Source organism: Chinchilla lanigera, unplaced genomic scaffold (assembly GCF_000276665.1).
Source record: "Chinchilla lanigera isolate Chin_1 unplaced genomic scaffold, ChiLan1.0 scaffold00010, whole genome shotgun sequence".
In the NCBI taxonomy this organism is placed as follows: domain Eukaryota; kingdom Metazoa; phylum Chordata; class Mammalia; order Rodentia; family Chinchillidae; genus Chinchilla; species Chinchilla lanigera.
This window is the reverse complement of record NW_004955411.1, coordinates 35,542,516-35,568,171: the sequence shown is the minus strand read 5'-3', so window position 1 is coordinate 35,568,171 and position 25,656 is coordinate 35,542,516. Positions and strand designations below refer to the sequence as shown.

General features: G+C 41.2%; 1 protein-coding gene and 1 long non-coding RNA gene across 2 annotated transcripts in view; one reads left to right on the top strand and one right to left on the bottom strand.

Annotated features, from left to right (window-relative positions):
- LOC102025099 overlaps nucleotides 1-22,066 on the top strand; it is a 26,026-nt gene extending 3,960 nt beyond the window's left edge. Inside the window, exon 2 of the long non-coding RNA XR_259954.2 lies at nucleotides 21,876-22,066. This is a non-coding gene — a long non-coding RNA (uncharacterized LOC102025099). The remainder of the gene's footprint in view (nucleotides 1-21,875) is intronic.
- Nucleotides 4,963-25,656, bottom strand: part of Amd1 (adenosylmethionine decarboxylase 1) — a 21,693-nt gene continuing 999 nt past the window's right edge. The window contains exons 2-9 of the mRNA XM_005377893.2: nucleotides 12,399-12,485; nucleotides 11,468-11,594; nucleotides 9,659-9,761; nucleotides 8,349-8,391; nucleotides 8,112-8,256; nucleotides 7,915-8,007; nucleotides 7,675-7,830; nucleotides 4,963-7,150 (exon numbers count right to left, since the gene is read on the bottom strand). Of these exons, the coding sequence (XP_005377950.1) occupies nucleotides 7,010-7,150; nucleotides 7,675-7,830; nucleotides 7,915-8,007; nucleotides 8,112-8,256; nucleotides 8,349-8,391; nucleotides 9,659-9,761; nucleotides 11,468-11,594; nucleotides 12,399-12,485 (895 nt within the window). The 3' untranslated portion in view covers nucleotides 4,963-7,009. The remainder of the gene's footprint in view (nucleotides 7,151-7,674; nucleotides 7,831-7,914; nucleotides 8,008-8,111; nucleotides 8,257-8,348; nucleotides 8,392-9,658; nucleotides 9,762-11,467; nucleotides 11,595-12,398; nucleotides 12,486-25,656) is intronic.

The window sequence follows — 25,656 nt, the reverse complement described above, 5'->3', positions numbered from 1 at the left end:
TGCCCTGTGCACTTCTATAAGATCAAGTTTCGAATACACAATGTGCAAGTATTACTGAATAAAAAATTAAGTGGGTTTTAGAAATAGTACGTGGAAACCTAGGGATGAACAGGTTTTCTGGGAGAGAATCCTTCAGGTTTTCAATGTTCTACAGACTGCTGTGCTTTCCCTAAATTGTAACTTTTACAAAAATTAACCAAAAATTGTGTGCGCACATGCGTGCATGCACACCAGTGCAGCGGAGGGAAACCAATAAAACTTCAGTGTTTTTATTTTTTTGTCTTTTTGAGACATGGTCTCGCTATGCAGTTCAGGCTGGCCTTGATCTCACTTCATAGCCCCGGCTACAATCCTCCCGCCTCAGCCTCCCAAGTGCTGGGATTACAGGTGTGCACAACCATGCCCGGCCAAAAAATTTCAGTGTTTGTAAAAAACAAAAGACCTGAAATATTCTGGCTTTTGAATGAGGTAGGGGAAACTCCGAAGCTATCAGAATTATCTAGATAAGATTTGCAAGCAAGTCCCGAGGCAGTTTCGCTCCATACAATAGACAGTGTGTGGGATGAACAGGTTCAGGTGGTGCCAGTCTCCGCCCAGCAGCTTGAGGGGTTTGTGCTTTCTCCTGGAACACAAACAGCCTTGCGATACAGCTTGTACTGTATCCCCGAACACAAGGTAGAGGATGAGATCTATTGTCTCCCAAAGAACAAGGACTGCCAATTTAATCAGGAAATTGAGTTCTGTTGCTGAAGACATTTTAACTTTGAGGATTTCACAAACAGCTTCCCTGGGGTATAACTGACACACAATACCTCAATACACAAAAGGTGGACTTGATAGATTTTGGTGAGCATATACAGGTGGCACCACAGTTAGGGTCACAGAGCCCCTCACCTTTGAAACTGTGTCCCTTCCCGTCTGTAACTCTCCTGACCTCTCCACAGCAATCGCGCTTCTGTGTTGTCACTATTGACTAGTTTGCATTTTCTAGAATTTTACATAGATGAATCATACAGATTGTACTCTGTTTATATATCGTCTACGTTTCTTTTTCTAAGTCTTACTGAGATTGTAGGTTCACATGTAGTTGTAAGAAATAACTAACCACTCTCCTATACTATACTGTATTTGCTGTTTCCCCAATGGTAACATCTTGCAAAACTATAAACAGTACCACAATTCAGATAACGACAGTGACATGGTCTATTCATCTTGCACTTAAGCTTTTCCATCCGTAATTTGCAGATCTTACACTTTTCTCTACAATTTTTTCACTGTGTCGTCTATGGTGGGTTTGAACTCACTCTGTAGCCCAGGCTGGCCTCAAGCACTGTCCCTCCTGCCTCGGCCTCCTGTGCGGGGCTTACAGGTGTGCATCACCACACCCACATCACAACCCCCATTTTAGACTTGTTTTGATCAGTTGAGCAACCTATGGTCTCATGTGCACACTAGGCAAGTGATGTGCCACTGACTACACCTCTGTCAGTCTAGTTTTTGTTGCGTACTGTTATAGGAATATACTATGTGTCTATATTTTGTTGCTTACTGTTGTAGGAATATACTATGTGTCTATTTTTTGTTGCTTACTGTTGTAGGAATATACTGTGTCTATATTTTGTTGCTTACTGTTATAGGAATATACTGTGTCTATTTTTTGTTGCTTACTGCTGTAGGAATATACTATGTGTAGGAATATACAATTTACTCTCTTAACAATGGACGGACATTTGGGGTCCCCCCCCCCCGATTTTAAATATTACAAATAAACTGCTATAAACATTTCATGTCATCTTTTATGTTTTTCATTTCTTTTTTGGTAACTGGAGATTGAACCCAGGGCCTTTGCATAGTTACATCCCCAGCCCATTTAAAAAATTTTTTTTTGACAAGGTCTGGCTAAGTTGCCCCAGCAGGTTTGAACTTGGGACCCTCCTGCTTCAGCTTCCTAGAGGGCTGGATTTACAGCTGTGCACCATCTTACCTAGTTACTTTTTAAAACGTCTTTAAGGGCGGTGGCTTACCAGGCACTGATTGAACACAGGGTGCACTGAGCCATGTGTCCTGCTGTCTTCTTCACACTGCCCCCCTTTAAAGTGTCTTCCTATATAACCCAGGGTGTCCTTGAACTTGCAAAGATCCTGTCTTGAGAGTTGCTGGGGTCACAGGTGTGTACCACCATGCCAATGGTTTGCATTGGATTGGTACCTGGTATGTTAGACCTCTACAAGTATGCTTGTCTCTCGACCACCAATCCTAATGGGGATAGAACTTAGGGCCTCCCCAGGGTGCTACATCCACCCACACTGAACTTACTTATAGGTGCTGGGGATTGAACTGAAGGCCTTTACACTGAGTTATATCCTTGGCCCTGTTTATTTGCAGTACTAGGGGTTGAACTCAGACCTTTGCACGGAGCTATACCCCCAGCCTTTACTTGTTGAGACAGGGACTCACTAACTTGTCCAGGATTAGGTTTAAGCTTATGATCTTCCTGCTTCTGCCCCCAAGTGCTGGAGTTACTGGCCTGTGCCATCACACCTGGCCCTTGTTTCTTTCTTGAGCTTCAAGAATTTTGTTGTTGCTGGAAATCAGTCAGGGCCTTGCGTGTGCTAAGCATTCTATCACTAAGCTGCCACCTCAGCACTGGGATGCGGTTTTTACTCAAAATAACCTGAGGCTGGGTGTGGTGCAAACACTTGTAATCCTGGGACTCAGGATGGTGACACATGATGAGGAAGGGCCAACTTGGGCTACTTGTGAGAATTTACCTCAAAAACAAAACAGGTAGCAATTCTCTACAGTGTGCTGTGTTGCCAGTGTTCTTTCTTACTGTTCTGAACTTTTATAGCCCTTCCTATTCATAGAAATAGACTGTGTTAGACGGCTCAGTCCAACTGTATGCTAATGTATGTTCTGAATACGCTTAGACTAGGCTGCCATATTTGGTTAGATGTATTAAATGCACTTTAATTTCATGGTGCTGGGGTCAAGCCCGGGGCCTTGTGCATGTCAGGCAAGCATTCCATCACTGAGCTTTTATCTCCAGCCAGGAGCACTTTTTTGTTATTTTTATTTACTACTCAAATAGCTCATGCATGCTACAGAAACAAGCAGACAAAAGCACACCCATAACTCCATCAGAGGAACCTCCACACTTCTCAGGCCTGCTATTCCACACACCTGGGCACACCTAGAAAGGCGAGTGGTATTTACTATTGTCCTGTATCTTGCTTTTCCACTTAACATGGTGTCCAATTTACACCGTCTTGTATCACTTAGCCAATCCTTTAAAGGGAGTTTAACTTTTAAAAATCTAACATGCAGCTGGGCATAGTGGCGCATGCCTGTGATCCCTGCACTCAGCAGGTTGAGGTAGGAGTACTGCCAGTTCGAGACCAGCCTGGGCTACAAAGTGAGTTTAAGGCCAGCCTAAACTGCATAGGGAAACCCTTTCTCTTAGACAAAAAAAAAAAAAAAAAATTTAATATGCAGAGAAAATTTGATTTCCGTGTGGACTTTCAAATTTCCTGCCCGAGTCCCAGCTGGGCTCACTGTTCCCTTTAAACCTGTCCTAACCAAAGGCAAATCTATTTCTCTTCTACCCCAACCCTCCTCCCGCTCCTGAGAAATCAGTAGGCAAAACAAGCAGGAATTTCTTTCGTAAAACTGCTTCATATCTCCATAGCCTCCTATTTATCCTTTTATTTCATGTTAGCCCTAAAAATTCTAACCAGTATGTAAAGTAGTGTTATTATATGGATATCCCTTGCTGAGCACTTCCAGGAAGGCCATCAGCATCCAATACTCCCACTCACTGGGAGACTGAACACCTTGGTCCTGGCAAGATCTCGCAACGGCCTCCACCTCCCGTCTTTCCATTCCACGTCAGCGCACACCCGCTCCCTCTTCCTCTGCTGCAGCGGCCACACATGCAGCCATTTCTACAGCGAGTAAGCCACCCCTCCCCACCTATCTAATTCACGCATCTGGCTCACAGTAGCCTTACAGTGCAAGCCTGTCATCCCACGTGTCATTTCTTTCATGGGCCCAGGGTCCAATGGGCAGATGGCTCATTTTTGTATTCTTAGCACCAGGACTAGCAATTCATACTCTTATCAGTATTTTTAACCAGCACTTTCTTGTATTTTACTCACTCAGACATAACTGTAGACTTCAATGTCATACTAAGTGGCACCCTACTTTTCCACGTTTCTCTATGAAACTTTGTATATCTGCACATTGAGTTTCTCACGTCACAAACACATCATCAGGGTGTCCTCCCTGGAACTGTTTACCAGGCTACCAGCATCATGTCTGTGTAAATCTGCAGGAGAACCGGGATACCCTTATGAAGGCCAACCTGATCTGCATAGCGAGACCCTGTCTCAAAAAGACAAAATAAAAAAATAAAATGCTAAAGGTGAGCTGAAACCACCAGAACCAGACATGCTGCAAACAATACAGCTTTGGGAGGGTTGGGGAGATACTGGGGATTGATTTATCTGAGGGTCTTCTCACCAAGTCACCCAGGCTGAGCTCAGACTTGAAATCTTCCTGCCCAGCTAGCTTCCCAGGGCACTAGGATTACCCACCGACCTCCCAAACACAGCCTCTTACCACAACTTTTCCAATTCAAGATTTCAACCAGTTCTGGGGGTGTAGCTAAGGAGTACGGTGCTTGCCCAGTATGCACAAGGCCCTGGGTTCAACTCTCAGCACCACAAAACAAACCTCCTCCCCCAAACATGACATGAGTACTTGCATGGCAATATGACCAAGCTTATAAATGTTCTAGTTTAATAAAAATAAGCATATATGAAATCTCCCACCCAATGTCTAAGAGCTCATCTATAAAGGCTAGAACTTACCACCTTTAACCTTTTCACTTCTCTATAAAATTTGGTCAAGCAGACATAAAAAAAGAGTTCAACAGAAAACTTTCTGAATGTCACTAGAAAATTAATTAAGTAAATTTTTATTGAAGCTTAAATTGTGGTACAGAAATACATTTCAGATGATTTAATCCAACACCAACGAAGAGAGAGATTATGGCACCAAAAATTTCCCTCCTCCGCCACACTAAGATAGATAGATTACTATTTCATCTACAGCTTTCATTTTTCTAGGCTTTGTTCCACACAAATTTGTGCAAGTTTACCATTAGAATTCTTAAGTATTTTGGAAAAAAAGAATCAGACCTCAAGCCAACAAATTTCACCAAAGCTACTGGGAAACTGTTCAAGAACAAAATCTACCTTGAGCATTGGTCCTCGCAACAGAGCAAGTCACAAAGTTAGGTGCTGTGCTCGTTACAGAATCAAACTGATCAAGTTGACTGAAAGCTTCTTTAATGAAACATTCGATCAACAGTGTTAAAATTAAAGTCAAAGTGTTCCAACCACTTGATTTCAAACCAAGTAGATTTTATGTTTAGAAACACTAAAAAAGGTGTTTCATCTATAAATACGGAAGGAACAAAACATCATTGCATCAATCCAGAAATTATCAAGAAAATATTGTGAGAACAAGTACAAAATTTAGCCAACTCTGCTATCCTCTCAGTTGCTTAAATCACAGTATTTGCAAATATAGCTGAAAGATGCCAACTCTTGAAAGCTATTTTGAGTCACTTCCCACTGGTATTTTTGGAACTTTGTTTTCTTTATCCATCCATACATTCTGTTACATGGTTAAATCTGAATAATCTGGATATTTATTTGATCCTATGAGTGCCATGGTGAAAGGAAGATCATACAGTTACAGATCAAGTCAGAATACTCCCGTGTTTCACAAAAACCACACAACTTTGTCACAGAGAAGCCACCAAAATCCTGTGAACCCGAGTTTATACAATGCCATGTATTAAGATTAGCGGCAAGGGCTAAAATAAGGATGTTCCAACCTGGCTGGACTTATTGAGTAAGGACAATCTTCATGCTCAATCTGCCCACTTATCTGTTGGTGACAAAAACCCACTGATACCACTTACCAAGTAAGTGAAAGGATGGTAGCTATCTACGAGAATTTAATTTCATGATTGAAAAGCACAGAACAGTACATGGTCTTCACAGAGTTCAGTCAGCACACCCCAATCTCAACCTACAACTCAATGGATCTGGTCTTCCCTGCTTGCTAATCAACAGTGGAGATGCTTCTTTTGGGGGGAAACATTCAGTTTTCTCCCTCATCTTCAAAAGAGTTCAAAAAGGAGGCCAAATTCTCATCCCCTTAAAAATTAATCCCAGGAACCACCCCCAGCCCCCTGAATCCCATCTGGGGTCTAAGATTAATATATAAACCCACAGTGCAAGAGTGTATTGCTTTTATTTGGGGCCTGGAGGCAGGGGAAAGATACCAGGGTGAGGGAAGAAATTAAGGACTACAAATGTAGGAACAATTATTAAAACAGTAATACACAAAATGAGTAACTGGAATCATTTTCTCAGGAGGACTTGACTCATGGAAGAAAAACTTTACTTGCTGTTGCAAAAACATTTTTATGAAGTAGAAATTGGTTTCATTATTAGTACAGAATATGTTCTAGAAAGTGGAGGTAACTGGATGTAAAATTCCGGCAGCAATTGAATAGAACAGTCCCAGATTATTAGGCTGAGGCCAACACCTAATGAGGACGAAAGCCTTGTCTGTGGGGAATTTTGGACGACACCTGCAGAAATATTACACTGTGCATAAACCAAATTGAATTATTTTCACAAGTGTTGTAAAGTTTCATATAGTAAAAGTTTTTTTCTACATGCACTTCAATTTCACAGCAAGAGTGGCATAGAATACCTAAACACAGAAGAGAGCATTCATGCAAGATATCTAACTCCTTGATATAATAATGCATACACTTCAAAATGATTACACTATCATTACATCTAGGGCTTTCTGCAACTACAAGGTGGTGGTCATGGAGAGCATGGCCCCTGGTATCAACATCTAGGAAGCAGCCACCACCTTCTATGTGTGTTCTCTTTTTGCGTTTTTTCTTCATTTTTCTTAATCAACTCTGCTGTTGTTGCTGCTTCTTAGCAAAACTGGTAAACACAAAATTGTAATCATTGAACATAGCACTCTGACAATCAAGACGTTTAAAACCTTCAATCTTCTGGGGTGAAGAAAGCACTGTGCGACATTTAGAGCTCTAGGAGAAAAAGTAAAATAACCATTAGTGCTCTAATCTGCAAAATAATTTTCTCTCTTTTTTTTTGTGGTACTGGGGATTGAACTCACAACCCTGCGCTTGCTAAGCACGTGCTTATACCGCTGAGCTGTATCCCCAGCCCCTGCCAAATAATTTTCAAACAAAATAGTTATGCACTAGCCTTCAATCTTAATAAAACTGAGGTATTTTAGTTATCTTAGGTTTCTTTTAAAGGGCTCAGTGCCCTGGGGCTTCTTATGGTCCCCTACTGGGCTATCAGCAGGAAAAATAACGAGAATAGATTATCAAAAGGACTAGATTCAAAACTAGGGATAACTGCATTTGGTAGCACACATCTGTAACGCTAGCTATTTGGGAGGAAGATCACAAGTTTAAGACGTAAGGGTTCCCCAACTCCCTCCGGGTACCTGGGCAACTAGGCATGTGTCCCACCTTAAATACACTGTGCGACAGGCCTATTTTCATCCCTTTTAGACTTCACTGCTGCAAGTAAATCACATTACCTGATTGACAAACAAGGTGGTCACAAATTTTCCTGGTTTGAAGACTTCCACAACTTTCCTGATCAGGTCATCATAGGAGGTCTGACTTAAGTTTGTTTCAAAGCTAACATAGGAAAACTCTGGTTCTGGAGTGATGTGAATAGTCCAATAAGTTCCCTTGGAGAAACAGCTTTGGGTTAGTAAGGGAACGAGCACATGTAAGCATTAACGTAAACAGTGACGCGAGGCATAGCTACTTACATCCGACTTCATCCCGTTCATTGAGTACCCACAAGGGTTGAACAGCGTGGCATCAATGACAGAACCTGGTATCAGGTCACGAATTCCACTCTCCTATGGAAGGAAAAGAATGCAATCAACAAACCTGAAAAATAAATGGAAAACGCAGTACGATGCAGAAGGGCCTAGCAATAATAATTCTTAATGAAACCACTCACACGAGTGACATCCTTTGCAGTAACACCATCTTTCATGTAGAACTGGTCCATAACTCCTGGGTCAAGCTCACTCATCAGAATTTCCAGGGTCTGATCTGGCTGGGTGATTACTCGACTCTCTGGGAAATCCAGAGTATACAAGTACCTACATATAAACAAAAAATTTTCTAAAAATGACAATTCAAGTCTTATAAATTTTTTATGGACAACAATAAATTAACAAAATTGCAAACATACCAACAGTCAGAATTCATACGTCCCATACAATATGCTGCTCCATCTGTTGAGGAAAGAAAATGTAAAAACAAGTAACTTTAATTCTTTTTTGAGATGTCTCACTTCATAGTCCAGGCTGGCCTAGACCCCGCCACCATCGTCCTGCCTTAGCCTCCCCAGAGGTAGGATCACAGGTGTGCACAGCCTGCCCAGCTACAAGTAATTTTATTTTGTTTCTTACTCATTAGTTCAAGGCCCCACACCGCAGCGATACACAGTTGGAAGCTATTAGCACTAAATACCCACCACTGATACAGCCTAGTGAGGTTTCCTATTGGATGTGGGAAGAAGTTACTAGGGAGGAAGGCAGGTTTTTACTTTTTCTTGTGGTGCTAGAGGTCAAACGCAGGGCCTTGTACACTGCAGTGGGGGCACTCTGCCACGAAGTCACACCCTTGACACCCTGATTTTTAAAAACTCATGCCTGCTGAGTGTGCAAAGTTACTAAATTATCCTAGCTTTTCAGTCTCATCTTGGAAGTAAAGGTGTTAAATTAGATAACCTTATTTCCCTAAAATTTGTAAATAAAAATGGAATAAAATCTCTCTTCCTTTCACTTCTTTTGGGTAGTAGTTGGAATTATACCCAGCCCTTTTTATTTGGAGATAGGGTCTCCTCAAGTTGCTAAATTGCCCAGGCTCACCTTGAACTTGTGATTCTCCTGCCTCAGCCTCCCAGAGTGCTGGGATTAGAAGTGTGCATTACTACGCCCTTACTGGGCTGATTCTTTTTTTTTAAACAGCAGAGATTTATGAAGCCACAGACATTTTCTGGAAGGGACCTTACTCTTCCTTCATACTGTTATAGGCTATTCTGATATGCATGGTAAGAACCACCAAGTCAGATACAAATTAGGTACTGGCTAAGTAAAGAGGAACAGTTCCTGTGCTACAGACAGGAAGGCAAGTGCAGGCCTTTAATTCTATCCCCTTCATTCTAGGCTCAAGTGATTCTCCTACCTCAGTCTACTGAGTAGCTAGGACTACAGGTCCACAACACAGTGCTCAGCTTCAAGGTTTTCCTACTCTGTCATTTCAACAGCAATGACTGAGATGCACAACTACTTTTTAAAATGCAAACAACAGAATCTGTAATAAGCTACCTATTCACTCACTAATGATCACTATTAACACTGATAAAACACCCAGGAAAGTTAAAAACAAAGTATGGGAGAATATATGTATAGTGTTACATCTGTACAAAGACACACACAAAATACATTCTATACATATACACATATATAAATATATATAAATTCTATTTAGACTTACTTGGGAAAATTGCATTAAGAAACTCTATTTCTTCCTGGAAATTCCGGTGTGGGTACCCTTGGTGAGAAGGCTTCATGAAATTCTTACGAGAATAAAAGAAGCTCTTTAAAACAAAAAGATGCAGGATAACTTTAGGAACCATTTCTAAGTTTATCAACCACTTTCACTCAGAAGTCTACAAATATTTTCCACTTCTGAAGTACACAAATTAGCTAATTGATACTCGTGCAGTATAATCTTATATTGATGCATCTATAATACTGTTTGTTTTTTTTTTTTGTGGGGGGAGGTTGTCTTTTTGAGACAGGGTCTCACTCTGCAATTCAGCCTCAAGCTCACTTTGTAGCCCAGGCTGGCCTCGAACTCACAATGGTCCTCCTGCCTCAGCCTCCGGAGTGCTGGGATTACAGGCATGCGCCACCATACCCAGCCTGCACCTGTAATATTGTAATTTTAAGATTCTACAACAAGGAATAAATGTCCAATCTACTGATAATAGGTTGTAACAACCACAGAGACAAAGCTCACTTCTCTCTACAATAGTGGTTTCTAATCTGAGCTCTTTAAATAGGTAAGCAAAGATTTTGTGGAAAACACACGTATGTCTAATTTTAAGAGTCAGTGACCCAATTTAAGCAGACTGCTATAGATTTCTTATAAAGATCAATACGTAACAACAAAAAACCCAGTGGTAGAACACTTGTCTAGCAGCAGCAAGGCCTGGGTTTCAATCCCTAGCACTTGGGGAAAACAAAAACTGTTAGTTCCTTTTTTTTTTTTTTTTGGTACTGGGATTGAACCCAGGACCTTGCACTTGCTAGGCAGGCGCTTGTGCCGCTAAGCTATATCCCTGGCCCAAAACCATTAGTGCCTAATGACAATCTTATGAGATAAAATATTAAATTCAACCAGAGGTTAAAGAAAAGAAAGAAAAAAAGAGAAAAGAAGAAAAGGGCTGGGAGGACTCAGTGGTAGACTATTTTTAAAAATCAATCAGTCAGGGAGTACACACCTGTAATCCACTACTCTGCGAGGCTGAGAAAGATTGAAAGATTGAATCTAGCCTGGGCAACTTAGTGAGATCCTGTCTCAAAAAATAAATAGCTAGGCATGCAAGCACATGCCTGTAATCCCAGCACGAAAGGCCTCTGAGGCAGAAGGATCACCATGAGTTTGAGGCCAACTTGGACTATACACAGTGAGTACAAGGCCAGCCTAATGAGACTGTCTCAAAACAAAACAGTAACAAAATAAAATTTTTAAAAAGAAATGAAGATAAAAGAAAACTGCTTATTAGAAAATTATACCCTAACTAGAAATTCTATAGTCCTTGAAAACAGAATTTAACTTAATATTGACTGTTTGGTCCTCAAATAACCTTTTACTATAATGACTGAATAATTCTACCAGTGAAATCATTCTTTCAGGGGATGGGGGTTGCACTAGGGATCAAACCCAGGGCCTCCAGAACCAAAGTACTCTACCACTGCGCTACATGCTCAGCCCCCACTTCTCTATATTTGCAGTAATCATCTCAAGAACTCTGGAAGAAGTGTCTGTCTTCTACCTTTTTCTCCATTTAAATTTCACCCTAACTCATCCCCTGCTTCCTCCATATTTTCTGTGGTTCTTGTCCAAAGGCTAAATACTGTGGAGTTCTCTTTGTTTGTCAAAGAGATCATTTTGCACATTCTTATGTATTATAAACTGAAGTTGTGAGTTATACACATTTACTAGGCACACCATAGGATAAGCACCCTAACAGCCACACCCCCAAATAAGGCTTCAATAACATCGGAGATTACTTACTTGAATCGAGTCAAACCCACTGTAATCCCGAGCAAGCTTCAACAGGGGAACCAGTGCTTTCAGTAAGAGGGTGGTACCACATGTCTTCAAAATGAAACGTCTCTTGGAGACAAACATGCTACTCTCACTGCAGGTGGAAAAAGTTGTAAGATTACATATGTACTGAGGATACAATTAACTTGCTTTTAGACCTCATTTATGATTTTAAGCTACTACTTTTAAAAATCAGTACCCCAAGAAAGGAATCAATTTAGTATTCTTTTCCTTTACTATTCAAAAATCAATGTAAAGTTCCAGAGTATTGGGTTGGGTATAAAAGCATATTAGCTCACTACACAGCTTCTTTTTCTTTTTTTTTTGTTTTTTTCCGATACTGAGAATCAAACTCACAACCTTGTGCTTGCCAGGCAAGCGTTGTGCCGCTGAACTAAATCCCCAGCCCATACACAGCTTCTTTACTCCTGTATTTATCAGTATCCTAAACACCAATATCCAAGAATGACATATTTTTGTCTTGGGGGGAGGGGGGGAAATAGGATATCCTCATATATATGTACATAAAAGCCTCCAGATGGCTGACTATACAATAATCTAACAAAGTGGCCCTTGTATATGTCTAACACTATTTACTTAATATATACAGCACACACTAAATTTTTTTCCACATTAAATATTTTTGATAAACATTTGTTTATGCCAAATGCAAACTTAGTAAAAAGTAAAAAGCTTATGCATTTCAATGTAAGGTCCATCACAATACAAATTAAGCATTTAAAGTATTTATTAAATAAATTAACTACACCTATAAAAAGGCTAAATTGGCTTCTGTATACCAACAAAATAACATACTACTGGAACAATATGATATTTCACACAAAGTTTATGATTAGGACTGAAATCAGCTGCCCAATATTTGTTTTAGATGACTTACCTGAGTACATAAGCTTCCTGCTTGTCAGTTTTTGTCACACTTATGATTGAACATTGCACATCCTTCAAAAGTACATCCCACTCAGATCTATTTAACAAAAACATAATTAGTAACAATAGTTGCTTATTCTCATAAAAAAATCACAAAGCTCTAGCACTTTAGAATTTTCCAATTAAGACTAAATTTTCTCTTGCCATGTCAATATGAAAACATTCTATTTCTTCTACTTTTCTTATAATACACTTCATTTGTTTCAATAGCTTCTATTAACATATCCAGAGAAAACAGATATATTTTGCTCCATGAAGAGGACCTTGGTTTGACACTCAGCACTGCGGGGATATATATATATATATATATAAAATTTTTTTTTGGGGGGGTCTTTTTGAGACAGGGTCTCACTATGCAGTTCATGCTGGCCTTGAACTCACTTATGTAGCCCAGGCTGGTCTCAAACTAGCAACATCCTCCTGCCTCAGCCTCCCCTTCCTGAGTGCTGGGATTACAGGCATGTGCCACCATGCCTGGTGAAAAAAATTTTTTTTAATTTAAAAGGCACTACACTTCACCAATCAGATCGGTATAAAGATATTTAAAAAGAATGAACAGAATGAACGATTCAGTTGGGCATAGTGACACATACTTATAATCCCAACACTTGGGAGGGCTGAGGCAGGAGGATTGCTGTGGGTTCAAGGCCAGCCCAAAGTGCATAGCAAAACCCTGTGTTACAGTTTTTGTCTAGATGTCCCCCTGCAAAGCCTCATGCTGTCATGGGGCAGGATTCTAGAGTTTGTGATTGATTCATGATCCAATGCTGGGATTATGGGTGTGAGTGCTATACCTGCCCTGGGGCAGTAGCTTGCACACAACATAAGGGAGGGAAAGAGGTTTGCTCTTTCCACTACTCCTTTTTTGTTCTTGCTGCTTTTGCTGTTTCCCACCACCATGAACTGTTGTCCTCTGCCATACCACCCTGCCTTTGAGCCAGCTGAGTATGGACTGAAACCTCCACAAAAAGTGAGCTAAACAAACCTTTCCTTCCTTAGCTTCAGGTATTTTGTATCAGCAACGAAAGAAAAGTAAGTAACCAAGACTTCTGTCTCCAAAAAAAGCGTAACAAAACAAAAACAATGAGCAATCCATTAGTCTTATATGTGGTAGGTATTATTGCCTGCTATTAAATTTGCAGCTAGTCACCAAGTCTAGAAGTATTCACAAAAATACTATCAGCACACCAGTAAGATCCTGGGAATATGAGGCAACCTATTCATACAGAAAACACACACTTTTATTTTGCATTTTCAAATAAAATACAACCCCCTTAAAATACAAACACCACACAGATGTAATTCCAGCTACTCAGGAGGATGATGTAAGAAAGTCCCGGAGTTCAAGACCAGCCTAAGAAACATAGAGGGGCCCAGTTTCTAAATTCAAAACATGGAATTTGTTGTCTTGGTGAGAAGAGAGTTGCAATCAAGACATTTAGGAGTAAGACAAACTTAAAATTCTCTTAAGATAGTCAAGCAGTAACTTTGAGTTTCATATTTCTAAGTAAAAGCTGTATTTTAAGACTCACAACCAACCTGTAATCCTAGCACTCAGGAGGCTGAGGTAGGAGAACTACTGTGAGTTTCGAGGCCAGCCTGAGCTACAAAGGGAGTAGCCTAGAAAAGTAAGCCAGCCTGAACGGTATAGTGAAACCCTTTCTCAAAAAAACCAACAAAATCCCCCAGAAGACTCACAAGTATCCTAATTCTACAAACAATATACTTGAAGCAAAAGGAATAACCACATCTAAAGACATGAGGCTCTTATTTCCTGTTTTGTGACAATCCTTGAAAAGTTCTTCCTGCTTGTTGTGGAAGCACCTGGGATGCTGAGGCAGGGGATCGCTGCAGTTCAAGGCCAATGTGAACTACTTAGGGTCATCCCTGGCTTGGTTTCTTTACCTGATGAAAAAGACTTACTTTACTCAACTAAGATCAGATTATATAATGCATACAAAAATTACCTACTAGATAGATAGTAAGGATTCAAATGCTGCCAGGCAAGGCGGTACATGTTTGTGATCCTGACACTGTGGCTGACTGAGGCAGCAGGATCAACAGTTTGAGCCTGAGCAACATGTACACTTAGACCCCATCTCAACAGCCAAAACTAAAAACAACAACAAAAAACTCCACCAAAAAAAACCAAGAGGCTGAGGTAGGAGTATCGAAAGTTTGAGGACAGCCTGGTAAGACTTTCTCTCAAAATAAAAAAATAAAAAAGGGCTGGGGAAATGTAACTCATTGATAGAGCACTGGCCTAGCATGCGCAACTCCCTGGGTTCCATCCTCAGTAGCACACAGACCTATGATTTCAGTGTTAGAAGCATTAAATGACACCTGAGCCGAGTTCTCTTTAGAGTTTATTGATTTCAAATCTGTCTCTAATACTACCTAGAACTTAGCACTGTTGCACACATTTTCTTCTACTCACTGGACATACTAACAAACCCTTTTCTGCCACTCCCTCTTCAGTAACACAGCTTCAGTCTATGGTTTCAGATACTCTCCCACAACCATGTCCCAGCTCGATGATCCAGGGCACTGAGCAATTTCTGGGCTAGGTCAGCAGGCCCCTCACGGGTACCTCAGACTGCCTGTCTCATTTACGCCACTTCACCTTGACACACAGGCCAGCAGCAGCCCACACCATCCCAAGAAAGCTCAGTACAACACAGTAAGGTATGTTAAAGAGATCCTTTGCATCATATCGTCACAATTCACCTATCTTATCATTAGCTATCATTAATTTCTTAGTGTGACTAATTTATAAATTAAACTTATAGACATGTATGTATAGGAAAAAATAGTACAGTCAACCCTCTGTGGGTTCTGAAAGCATTCAATCAGCCTTGAATTGAAAACATTTGGGAAAAAGACACTGCACCTATAATGAACATGCACTTTTCTTGCCAGTTACCAGAACAATGCAGTGCCAATGATTACTCACATAGCATTTACACTGCATTGGGTATTAGAAGTAACCTAAAGAAGACTGTGGTGCCCACCTGTGTTGCAGCTAAGAGAGCTGGGACAGCAGCACCCCAGGAATTTCAGCATTCCCAGACCCTAAGAAGACGTTTCTCAGACAGTCCTACCACGTAGTCCAGGCCAGCTTCAGCCTCCTGAGGGCTGGGACTGTAAACGCACACCACTGTGCACAGCCAGTAAGAATAAAGCATGGCGATGCTACTGAAGCACTGCTTTTCAGCCAGCGACTAAGATTACCCATCCATTAACTACCTGTAAAGGGTATCTATTTCTTTGGAGTTATTTATCATGACCTTTGATTGTATCATGGATATTTCAGTACCTACTACCAAAGTTAAATTAAGGTTTCTCAACCTCAGTATCTTTTGACATTTTAGTCCAGACACTGTAATTCTTTGTTTTGTGAGTGACTGTTACACTGTACAGCAGTACCCTGACATAGCAGCAGCACAACCCAGGCCCCTGTTCTAACAACCAAAAATGCCTCTCTTGGGTTGCAAAATCATCCTAGCTGAGACACACTAACTTAATGCATTCCTGCTGGCTTCAGCAGTACATGCATGACTGTCCCTTCAGGTAGCCACCGATGGTTCAGAGCCTCCCAGGTGTGAGGAAAAAATTATAGCCCTGCTGTGAAAGTGTTAGGTCAATGAGGAAACAGCACTTAAAACAGAAAACGTAGCTAAGGGTGGTGGTACACATATGTAATTCTGCAGAAGGGAGACTGAAAGAAGAGTATCACAAATTCAAGGCTGGCAGGGGCTCCACAGTGAGGCTGTCTCAGTAAACAGTTCAGAAAATTGAAATAAAGGCAACTGAAACCGGTAATTTTTTTCAAAGACAGGGTCTTGCTATGTACCCCAGGCAGGTCTTGAACTTGCAGTGATCCTCCTGCATTAGTGTCCTAAATGCTGGGACAGAATGTGCCACCACACCTGGCAAACCAGGAAATATCTTACCTATGTATTTATGTTTTACAAATTCCCAAGAATTGTGTTCTTGAGTAGTTTAATAGTTTCCAGTCATGAGCCAGGAATGGTGGTGCACACCTAGCTTCAGCCTTAGGGAGAAGCTGAGTCAGGAGGACTGCCACAAGTTCAAGGACAGCATGAACTACATAGTGAGACCCTGAAAAAAAAAAGTTTCCAATCACTACATCAATATCATATGATTTTGTAATCATGGATACATTCCAAATTTATTGTCTTTTTCTTTTCTGTTGTTGCTCTTTTTTTTTGTCTTTTCAAGACAGGGTCTCGCTATGTAGTTCAGGCTGGCTTTGAGCTCACTTTGTAGCCCAGGCTGGTCTCGACCTTGCAAGATCCTCCTGCCTCAGCCTCCCAAGTGCTGGGATTACAGGTATGCTCCATTATGCCCTGTGTGAGTTTGATTCCTAGTACAAAAAAAAAAAAAAAAAAAAGTTATGTTGTTTTAAGAAATGAAGAAAAACTAGCACGAAGAGATTAATGTCAAGGTTGGCTTTGGGCCCAGATCTAAACTTCTGGATGTTCAGCTGGGTAGAGCTACGTGCTGCTCATGGTTTAAACATACTGTCTTTTTCTTCAGCTTTGTGGCTATGTGTTTTTGGTTTCTTGCACTCTATGTTTACAATGTATAATGCCAAGAACTACCAAACAGAACAGTTTGGTAAAACAGTTTATAATATTGATTAGTGATTATCTCAGTGAAATATGTTTGGGAACAAAGGAGATACTTTCTACTATCATTACGCACACTGAGGCTGGGCATGAGAATTGTTGTGAGTTCGAAGGCAGCCTGGGCTACACAGTGATTCCAGGCCAGCCTGAACTGCATAGTGACACTCTGTCTCAAAAACCCAAAACAAAACAAAAAACCATTGTGAATACTGATATGACATTCTAATCATAAATAGTTCAGAAAATGCCATGGCTGATTATACAAAGCACTTTTATCTTTCCCATCATTTTTGTGGACAGAAAGCAGGGAGTGGTAACGTTGACAAACCTTTCTTCTAAAATAGAAGCCAGCCACCTTTCTATAAAAGGCTAGAGAGTACATTTTACATTTTGCAATGCAGACAGGCTATGTTTGAACTACCCAGCTCTGCCCCTACAGGGAGAAAATAACCAGACATTTTATGGGTGTGGCCACATTCCAATAAAGGTTTATTTACAAAAGACTTACCCCACAGAAACATGATAAAAGTAACCTGCACTGAAATTCAACTGTTCAGAGCTGTTTTTCACCTTTTATATACATGTATTTCACTGTACTGACTTCATAGCTTTGTCTTCCATTTTCCTTTATTTCTCTTTTTCTTGAGGCTAGTAGTTCTCACGTCTTCACAATCATTTGGTTGCTAAGACTACTGTTTGCCTTAATAGTGTTTAAAGCCAATGCCTTCTGTCATGCTATGCCTTAAAAAATTCTGACTGCTTAAGCATTACCATTAGATTGAGGAAAGGTTTTGTGGACATGAAGGAAGCACTTTATCTTACTACATGCCAACTAGAAAACCCTAAACAGAGCCAAGTGCAGCAGTAGCGACTATAGTCTTGTTACTGGGCGGGTTGAGACAGAAAGATTATTGAGTCCAGGAGCTCAGGCCAGCCTGGGCAGTACAAGCAAACCCAGTCTTTAACAACAAAAACTGGGTAGAAAGCACAGGGTAGTTATGTGAACACTAGTTAGGCCAGTGATGGCAATCCTTTTAGAGCTTTCGATGACAATAATCGCCTGTGGCACACGTACCACACAAGCTTGCCACTACTGAGTTGGGTGAATTGGAGGAGCCAGCCAAAACGCTTTCTTTTCCCCTTCATTTCTCTCTGGTACTGCTGGGCTGGTTTTAAGCAGCCTAGACTCCTGAACTACATAGCAGGTACAAACAAAAAGCTCCAAGAGAAGCTATTTCTGATCTGCAAAGAAGGGAGCCCCCTTGGGCCAAAGAGTGGGGGCCCCCCTTTTCTATTCCATCTTGCACTTTCACCACCCATGGAGCCCTCTAGCAGCTGTATTGGCCTGGCAGATCCCTATAGCTACAAAGCAGGAGAATCATTCTGAAAAGCAGAACCATGGACTAGAGAGCAAAGAGCACATTTAAATTTTAAAATATTTAGGCAACTTGTTATTTTCCAGCCAGTCTGTAAAATCTAACAAATCATTACTGCCAGACGGAAACTTGTGGGGTAGGCACTGGGAAACAGAAACAGGTCCTGCCTGCATGTGAGGATTCTAGTGGGATTAAGTACTGGAAAGGTAAGAGGATGACTTTAGAGCTGAAAAGGGGGACTAGGGTCATCCAGGTTGGATGACATGGCTCCAGTACTCAAAAGACAGTCCCGGCTTACATACGCTGTTTTAGCACATTTATGAAGTCTTCATTTGCTCTTAAGTGTGGGGATGGGGGGTGGGGTAAAAAGTGCACAGTTAGCACCCTATTTCTAGGAAGAGAATAGCTTGTGATTGGGGTACAGAGAATGGGGACAGACTTCATGTGCATGCTAAAACATGGGCTCCAAAACAATACAACCTCAGCCCTGTCAATGTATGTTTGAATTCAGTTCTTCTTGTTTCTGATCATTCTCTTTACATAGTAAAACCTGTCAGATTGAAGAGGGCTGCAGGAGATCTGGCAATTTATTCTCTGCAAAGTAAAACAGATCTTTACAAAATGAGCGAGCAAGAGCTGCTGAGACAGTTTAGTTCCAATACATTAGCAAAGCATGGAAGTTTTATACAACCATCCCTCAGAATCTGTGGGGGACTGCTTAAAGAACCTCACCTCCCCCACAGCTACTAAAACCAGAGGATGCTCAGGTCTGTTACACAAAATGGCATAGTATTTGTATACAACCTCGGCACAGCCTCCTCTGTACTTTTGTTGCTGTTCCTGTTTTTTTTTGAAACAGGGTCTTCCTATGTAGTTCAGGGTGGCCTTGAACTCCCAGCGATTCCCTGTGGGGTTACAGGCTTCCCAAGTACTCTAAAGCACCTCTACATCAATTACAGTACCCCAGTGAATATTAGGATGTTACTGTTTAGGAAATGACCTGGTGACTGAACCCAGGGCCTTTGCATTGAGTATTGCTAAACTGCCCAGCCAGGACTTAAACTTGCAAACCTGCCTCAACCTCCCAGAGTGCTGAGTACAGGTATGTACCACCACACCAGGCAGTTTCAGGACATTTGACTTGTCAACGATTTCTTGATAATGACCCAAATGCACAGGAATACAAGCATAAGACCACAAATTTAAACACTTTGCAAAGAAAACAGTGAAATAACCAACACACAAAATGGAAGCAAATATTTGCAAATCATATCTGATACAAATACCCATAACCCAACAACAAAAATGATCAAAAAAGTGAGCAGAGGACTTAAATTGACAATCCTAAGACAATGTAGTCAACAAGCATATGAAAAGATGGTAACATCAGCCACAAAAATGCACATCAAAACTCTAATGAAGGTGTGGAGGCTGAGCAAGAAGATTGTTGGGAATTTGACGCCAGCCTGCAGTACATAGTGAGACCCTGTCTCAGGAAATGAATAAATACATACGTACGTACATACATACTATATATAATGAAGCTGGCACAGTGGTGCACTCAAAAAGCTGAAGCAGGAGAATTTCTTAAGCCTAAGAGCCTGAGGAAAAACAGAGAGCCGCTAACTTTTTAAAACACATCACAATGAAGAATCACCTAAAACCCATCATTCGAATGACCATTATCAAAGCAGAAACACCAAGTGTTGGTATGAATGTGGAGGAACAGGAACCATTGCATACACTACTGGTAGACATGTAAATGTGCAGGCATCATGGAAAACAGTATAGAGGATCCTCAAAAAACTGAATTTGTGTTATATAGTAATTCCACTTCTGGGTATATAACCAAAATGACTGAAATCAAGATTTACATACAAGACATCTCTGTAGTCCTGTTGTCACAGAAATATTCACATCAGCCCAGACCTGGAAGCCACCTAAGCGTCCAAACATGTGGTTTATGTGTATATAATGTATCCTGTAGTTTTAAAAAGGAAATCCTGTCACAAGCTAACAAAATGGACCAATGAGCTGGGAAATTATGCTAATACGTAAGCCAGTCATGAGAAGACAAATACTGTATGATCCCACCCAAATGCAATTTTTTTTTTTTTTGAGACAGGGTCTTGCTATGCAATTTAGGCTGACCTTGAACTTGCTATGTAGCAGAGGCTGGCATCGAAGTCATGGCAATCATCTTGCCTCAGCCTCAAGTGCTGAGATCATAGGATATGCCACCAGGCCCAGCCCAAAACAAGTTTTTAATAGTCAAAATCATAGAAACAAACTAAGGTGGTTGGCAAGGGGAGCAGGGATTAGTGTAAACTGTTGAATTGAGTATAAGTTTATCATTTAAAGCATCTGGGAAGATGTGAATAGGTTACATGCAAATACTACATTTCATTTCATTTTATTTTAATTTTGTTTTATTTGTGACAGGGTCTTGCTCTGTGGTTGAGGCTGGCCTCAAAAGCCTTCCTGGTGACCCCATGTGTTGGGATTACAGGTGTGCCTGAGTCACCATGTCCAGCTTACTGCACCATTTGAAACAGGGACTTTCACAAAACAAGAGACTTTGATTTCAGTCTAGGTGGGTGTTCTGGAACCAATTCCCCATAGAAACCAAAAGATGACTGAACAGAGTTGTACAAAATGAAATTCAGTTCTAGACACCTTTTGCACAACAGTGAATAAATATAATTACTATGGAACTGCAACATCCTTGGAACAGTTAAATGACAAATTTTGTGATTTCTCAAAAACAATTTGTAAAAAATGGAGAGCACAGAATGCTGCTAGCATAGCAGAAAAAGGAATTCTGGGCAACTACAGGGTAATATTCAATCACCTGAAAAGTCTGTAAAATGCAGATTTATGGATCCTATTAGTTGAGTCAGACACTTTCTGAGAGTTGCCTAGGGATTTATATATAAAAAGCTCCCAGGTGACTGGGTTACATATTACTTTCTAAAGTAGAAATAAATGCCTGGCTTCAAACCCAATTTACACTGTGTGAAGTCACACCAAAACTTCCCAATTCTCACCCTTAGCACAGTACACGGAAGTCTGTCTCAGATATTCTCACTGCCACATTATATCCAGGCTGCTGTGGTTTTTGGAGGCTGAGGCAGGCCAGCCTGAGGTACATGCAATAGTAAAGACCCTGTCTCAAGAAACAGAAAAGCTTAGGATTCATTAGAAGTTCAATTTTGATGATGCCTTTCCAAGGCAGTTCATTCAGATATCCAGAAAACTAGAATTGCCTCTTTTATTCAAAAAAACTAACCCAGAACCCAACATTTAATTATCATCAGTACTGTTTATCTCAATTTTTTTCCCCAAATTTAAGTCTCTACCAGTACAGTAACTACTACTTTGAATGTGTGTTCTTCAAAGACAGGCGATTTGAAAATCACAGCGGAAACCTCTCTGAAGAGTACAGAGCTCAATTCTTCAACAGGAAGCTCTTCCAACAAAGAATTTACACTAAAAGGACTTTTGGCAGTGTTATGATTCCTTTGGTGTAAATAACTGAAACTGTAATACTGTGCGATGATGTTGTCAAATTAAAGAGTTCAGAATGTTAATACAGGTGTGATTTACTGTCTTTGCAACTCCTCCATCCTTTACTGAAAATTCTTTTAATTTATAAAATTTATAAAGCAGAGGGAGAACACAATATTTCACCAATTCTAAAATGTTATTTTCAACAGTAGAGATTCTAGTTATCATACTTTCATATGTTTAAAAATAAAACTAACATTCCCAAGAACATTTACCCTCTTCTCCACTAAATTCGTACCATATATTAAGATCAGCAAGGTCTGTTAGGAATTCTGATGCAGGAAGAACCTACAGCCCCTTAAAAATCAGATTAAACTATCTTTTCTCGCCAAATTTTACTTTCTAGTTGACTTCCTTTTCAAAGCTGACATTTCTTATTTTTATAAAAGCTTATTTGGTATTTCTGGATACAGACTCAAACTCTATCCTCCTACCTCAGCCTCCAAAGTGCTGGGATTACAGGCATTATAATTATGCACAGGCTATTCTTCTGTTTTTCAATTTAAAATACTGTGTGAAATGAGTGAGTTTTAGAAATCCACTGAGATCATCCATTATTGCTGCTCTTCTCCAGTATAGTGTTAAATTATATTCTTTAACTCAAACTATACTGGCCAAGATTTTCCTTTGCTAAAAATGTGTACCCAATGTACCTGTCACTTGAGAAAGTAAAAACTCATTACTCCCTAATTCAGATTACACTCAGGCTGAATGAGCCCACTAAGAAGATAAACAGCCCACTAAGAAGATAAGAAGTATTTGAAAGTTTAAGATGGAAAAACGTAGGTAGTCTTTTTGTTTTGTCTTGAGATAGGGTCTCACTAAGTAGCTCAGGCTGGCCTTGAACTCTTAGTGATCCTCCTGCTGGCATTACAAGGGTTATAGGCATGCCACATCATGCCTGGCTGGTAGTCATCAAAGAGAAAGATAATAAATTGGACTTTCTGGAAAATCTCGTATGAATTTGTATAAAATATTTCCAATACACATCTGACCAACTAGAAGTGATAGATAATTGGTAGAGGGCTTGCCTAGCACGTGTAAGGCCCTGGGTTTCAAAGGTGATAGGAAAAAAAAATGTGCATTCAATCCCATGCACCAAAAATGAACCCCCAACTGGGCATGGTGGCACGCACCTGTAATCCCAGCACTTGGGAGGCTGATGCAGGACGATTGCCACAAGGTGGAGACCAGCCTGAGCTACAAAGTGAGCTCAAGGCCAGCCTGAACTGTATAGTGGACCCTGCCTCAAAAAGACAAAAAAGAACCCCCAAAAGACCCCCCCCCTACATCTTCATAACCCATCTTTCCTTTCATCTCTGGTCAAGCAAACAATAACCAGGCTTCTGTCAGATTAGGCTGCATTTTCTAGAGTTTACTAATAGAAGCTTACATCTGTGCTTGTCTGGCTTCTTTCATCTAGCATTATTACTGTTTACATTATTAATCATATTCTTGTACATATATCAATGATTTTATTGCTGGTAGTATTCTACTGTATGGATGTATAACAATCTTTATCCATCTGCCAGTTAATAGAGATTTATGTACAGTTGGGAGGTAACTAGAAAGTTGCTATGAATATTTGCAAGGAATTCCTTGTGTGGGTATATTATTTCCCCTGTTTTCTTTGGATACAAATGAATGGACTGGATCACAACAGATGTTTTAACTTTTTCAGAAACTTCCAGGGCTGGGGCTTCAGCTCAGTGGTAGTGTTTAGCACCACACAAGGCCTGGGATGAATACGGCTGTACCCTGTAACATTGTCAGCAGAGCCTGATAGTACCAGCCCTTCCTAACTTGTCAAGTTCTGTTTGAGATAGGGTCCCATTATGTAGTTCAGGCTGGCCTCAACTTGCTGTTATCCTCCTACTTCAGCTGCTTTTAGTGCTGGGATTACAAGCCACACACACCAGCTGTCCTGTCAAGTTTTGATGTCAAAGTTATGCTAACCATAAAAAGATCTGGTAAGTATGTTCCCTCTATTTCCAGGAATACTGCAATACTAATGATTTTTTTCCTTAAATGCTATCACACTACAGGTGAAACAATCCGGGCCTTGAGTTCTTATGAGATGATTAATAACTATGTAATTGTTATAGTAACTATGTAATTTTTATAGGACTATCTTAGGTTTTCCATATCTTCCTGCATCAGTTTTGGAAAAGTATTTTTTCTATGTACTTTTCTGTATCTTTGGCATTATCTGTAGTAATGTTTCTTTGTTTAGCTGAGGTCTGTAGTCTTCTTTCTGTACCTTAATGCTTAACAGGCTTCATAAACGATTTACTTGTTACCCAGTCTGTTAATCTGGGTTTTAAAAAGTTTTCTTCTGGTCTTTTTGAGATAGGGTCCCGCTCTGCAGTTCAGGCTGGCCTTAAGCACACTTTGTAGCCCAGGCTGGTCTCAACTCGGAACGATCCTCCTGCCTCAGCTTCCTGAGTGCTGGGATTACAGGCATGTGTTAATCTGTCTTTTAACCAAGACCTTTACAGTCTATCTACATTTTTATTTATTTATTTTTTGTCTTTTTGAGACAGGGTCTCACTATGCGATTCGGGCTGGCCTTGAGCTCACTTTGTAGCCCAGGCTGATCTCGAACTCCCAACAATCCTCCTGCCTCAGCCTCTTGAGTGCGGGGATTACAGGCCTGCGCCACCACGCCCGGCTTATCTACATTTTTAAAGGACAGTAGGGCAGGTGGTTAAAGCAAAGACAAATAGAACTTTCTGGCTTTCAAATTTTTGCAATTTAAAAACAGAAGGCTAGTGCGTTTGGGTTAAAAAAAAGTATTAAGCTTCCCCATGGTTATTATGAAAAAAGTAACTGTTTCCTATAATCTATGTAAACGGTTTAGAACTAAGCCTGGCACATAGTAAGCATTATGCCGCACGAAAACTTAAAAAAATGAGGCCTGTTACATTTTTGCTACTACGGTGGTTTTCCCCTACAATGCAGGCATTCAAGAAATTAATAGGAACTGCGTTTCCCAATGTGCCTTAAAGTCTCGGAAGCACGTGGCCGCCTGGATTCTCTCCTCCAGTTGCTTTTGTCAAGGGCCGGCAGCAGGGACAACCAACATTCCTAAAACGGCCATTGGCTCACAGCCTGGGGCCAGGCTCCCGGAGGGACCTGGGAGCTCATTGGTCGCCGCCACTCAATGAAGCCGGCCGCGCCGCTCCCTCCGCCACCCTCGCCGAACTTGCGCGCGGGGGAGCCCGGGGAAACCCGCGGCGGGGCCGCCGCCGGAGCAGGGCCCGGGCATGCTCAGTGTCGCCAGAGCGTGTCTAGGCCCCTGCACTCCCACCGCAAGACCACTAAGGGCTGCTCCGCGCGGTCAGCGCAGCTCACTCGCGCGTGCCTGCGGCCGTGCGGGCCGCGGTCCTCCGGGCCAGCTTCAGGCGTCCAGGCTCGGACGCGCTGGGCCTCGTCCCGGGAGCCGGCGGACCGCGCCGCAGCCCGCGCTCCTCCTGCCGGCCGCGCTCTCCGCGGACCCCCGGACTCCGTAACAGGTTACACAACCCAAGGTCACAAGACTTCGGAGCAAAGCTCGGCGGGCCCGCGCAGCCGCCCCCCGCCCTGAACACGCCGGTGCAGAGCGCGCCGGGCG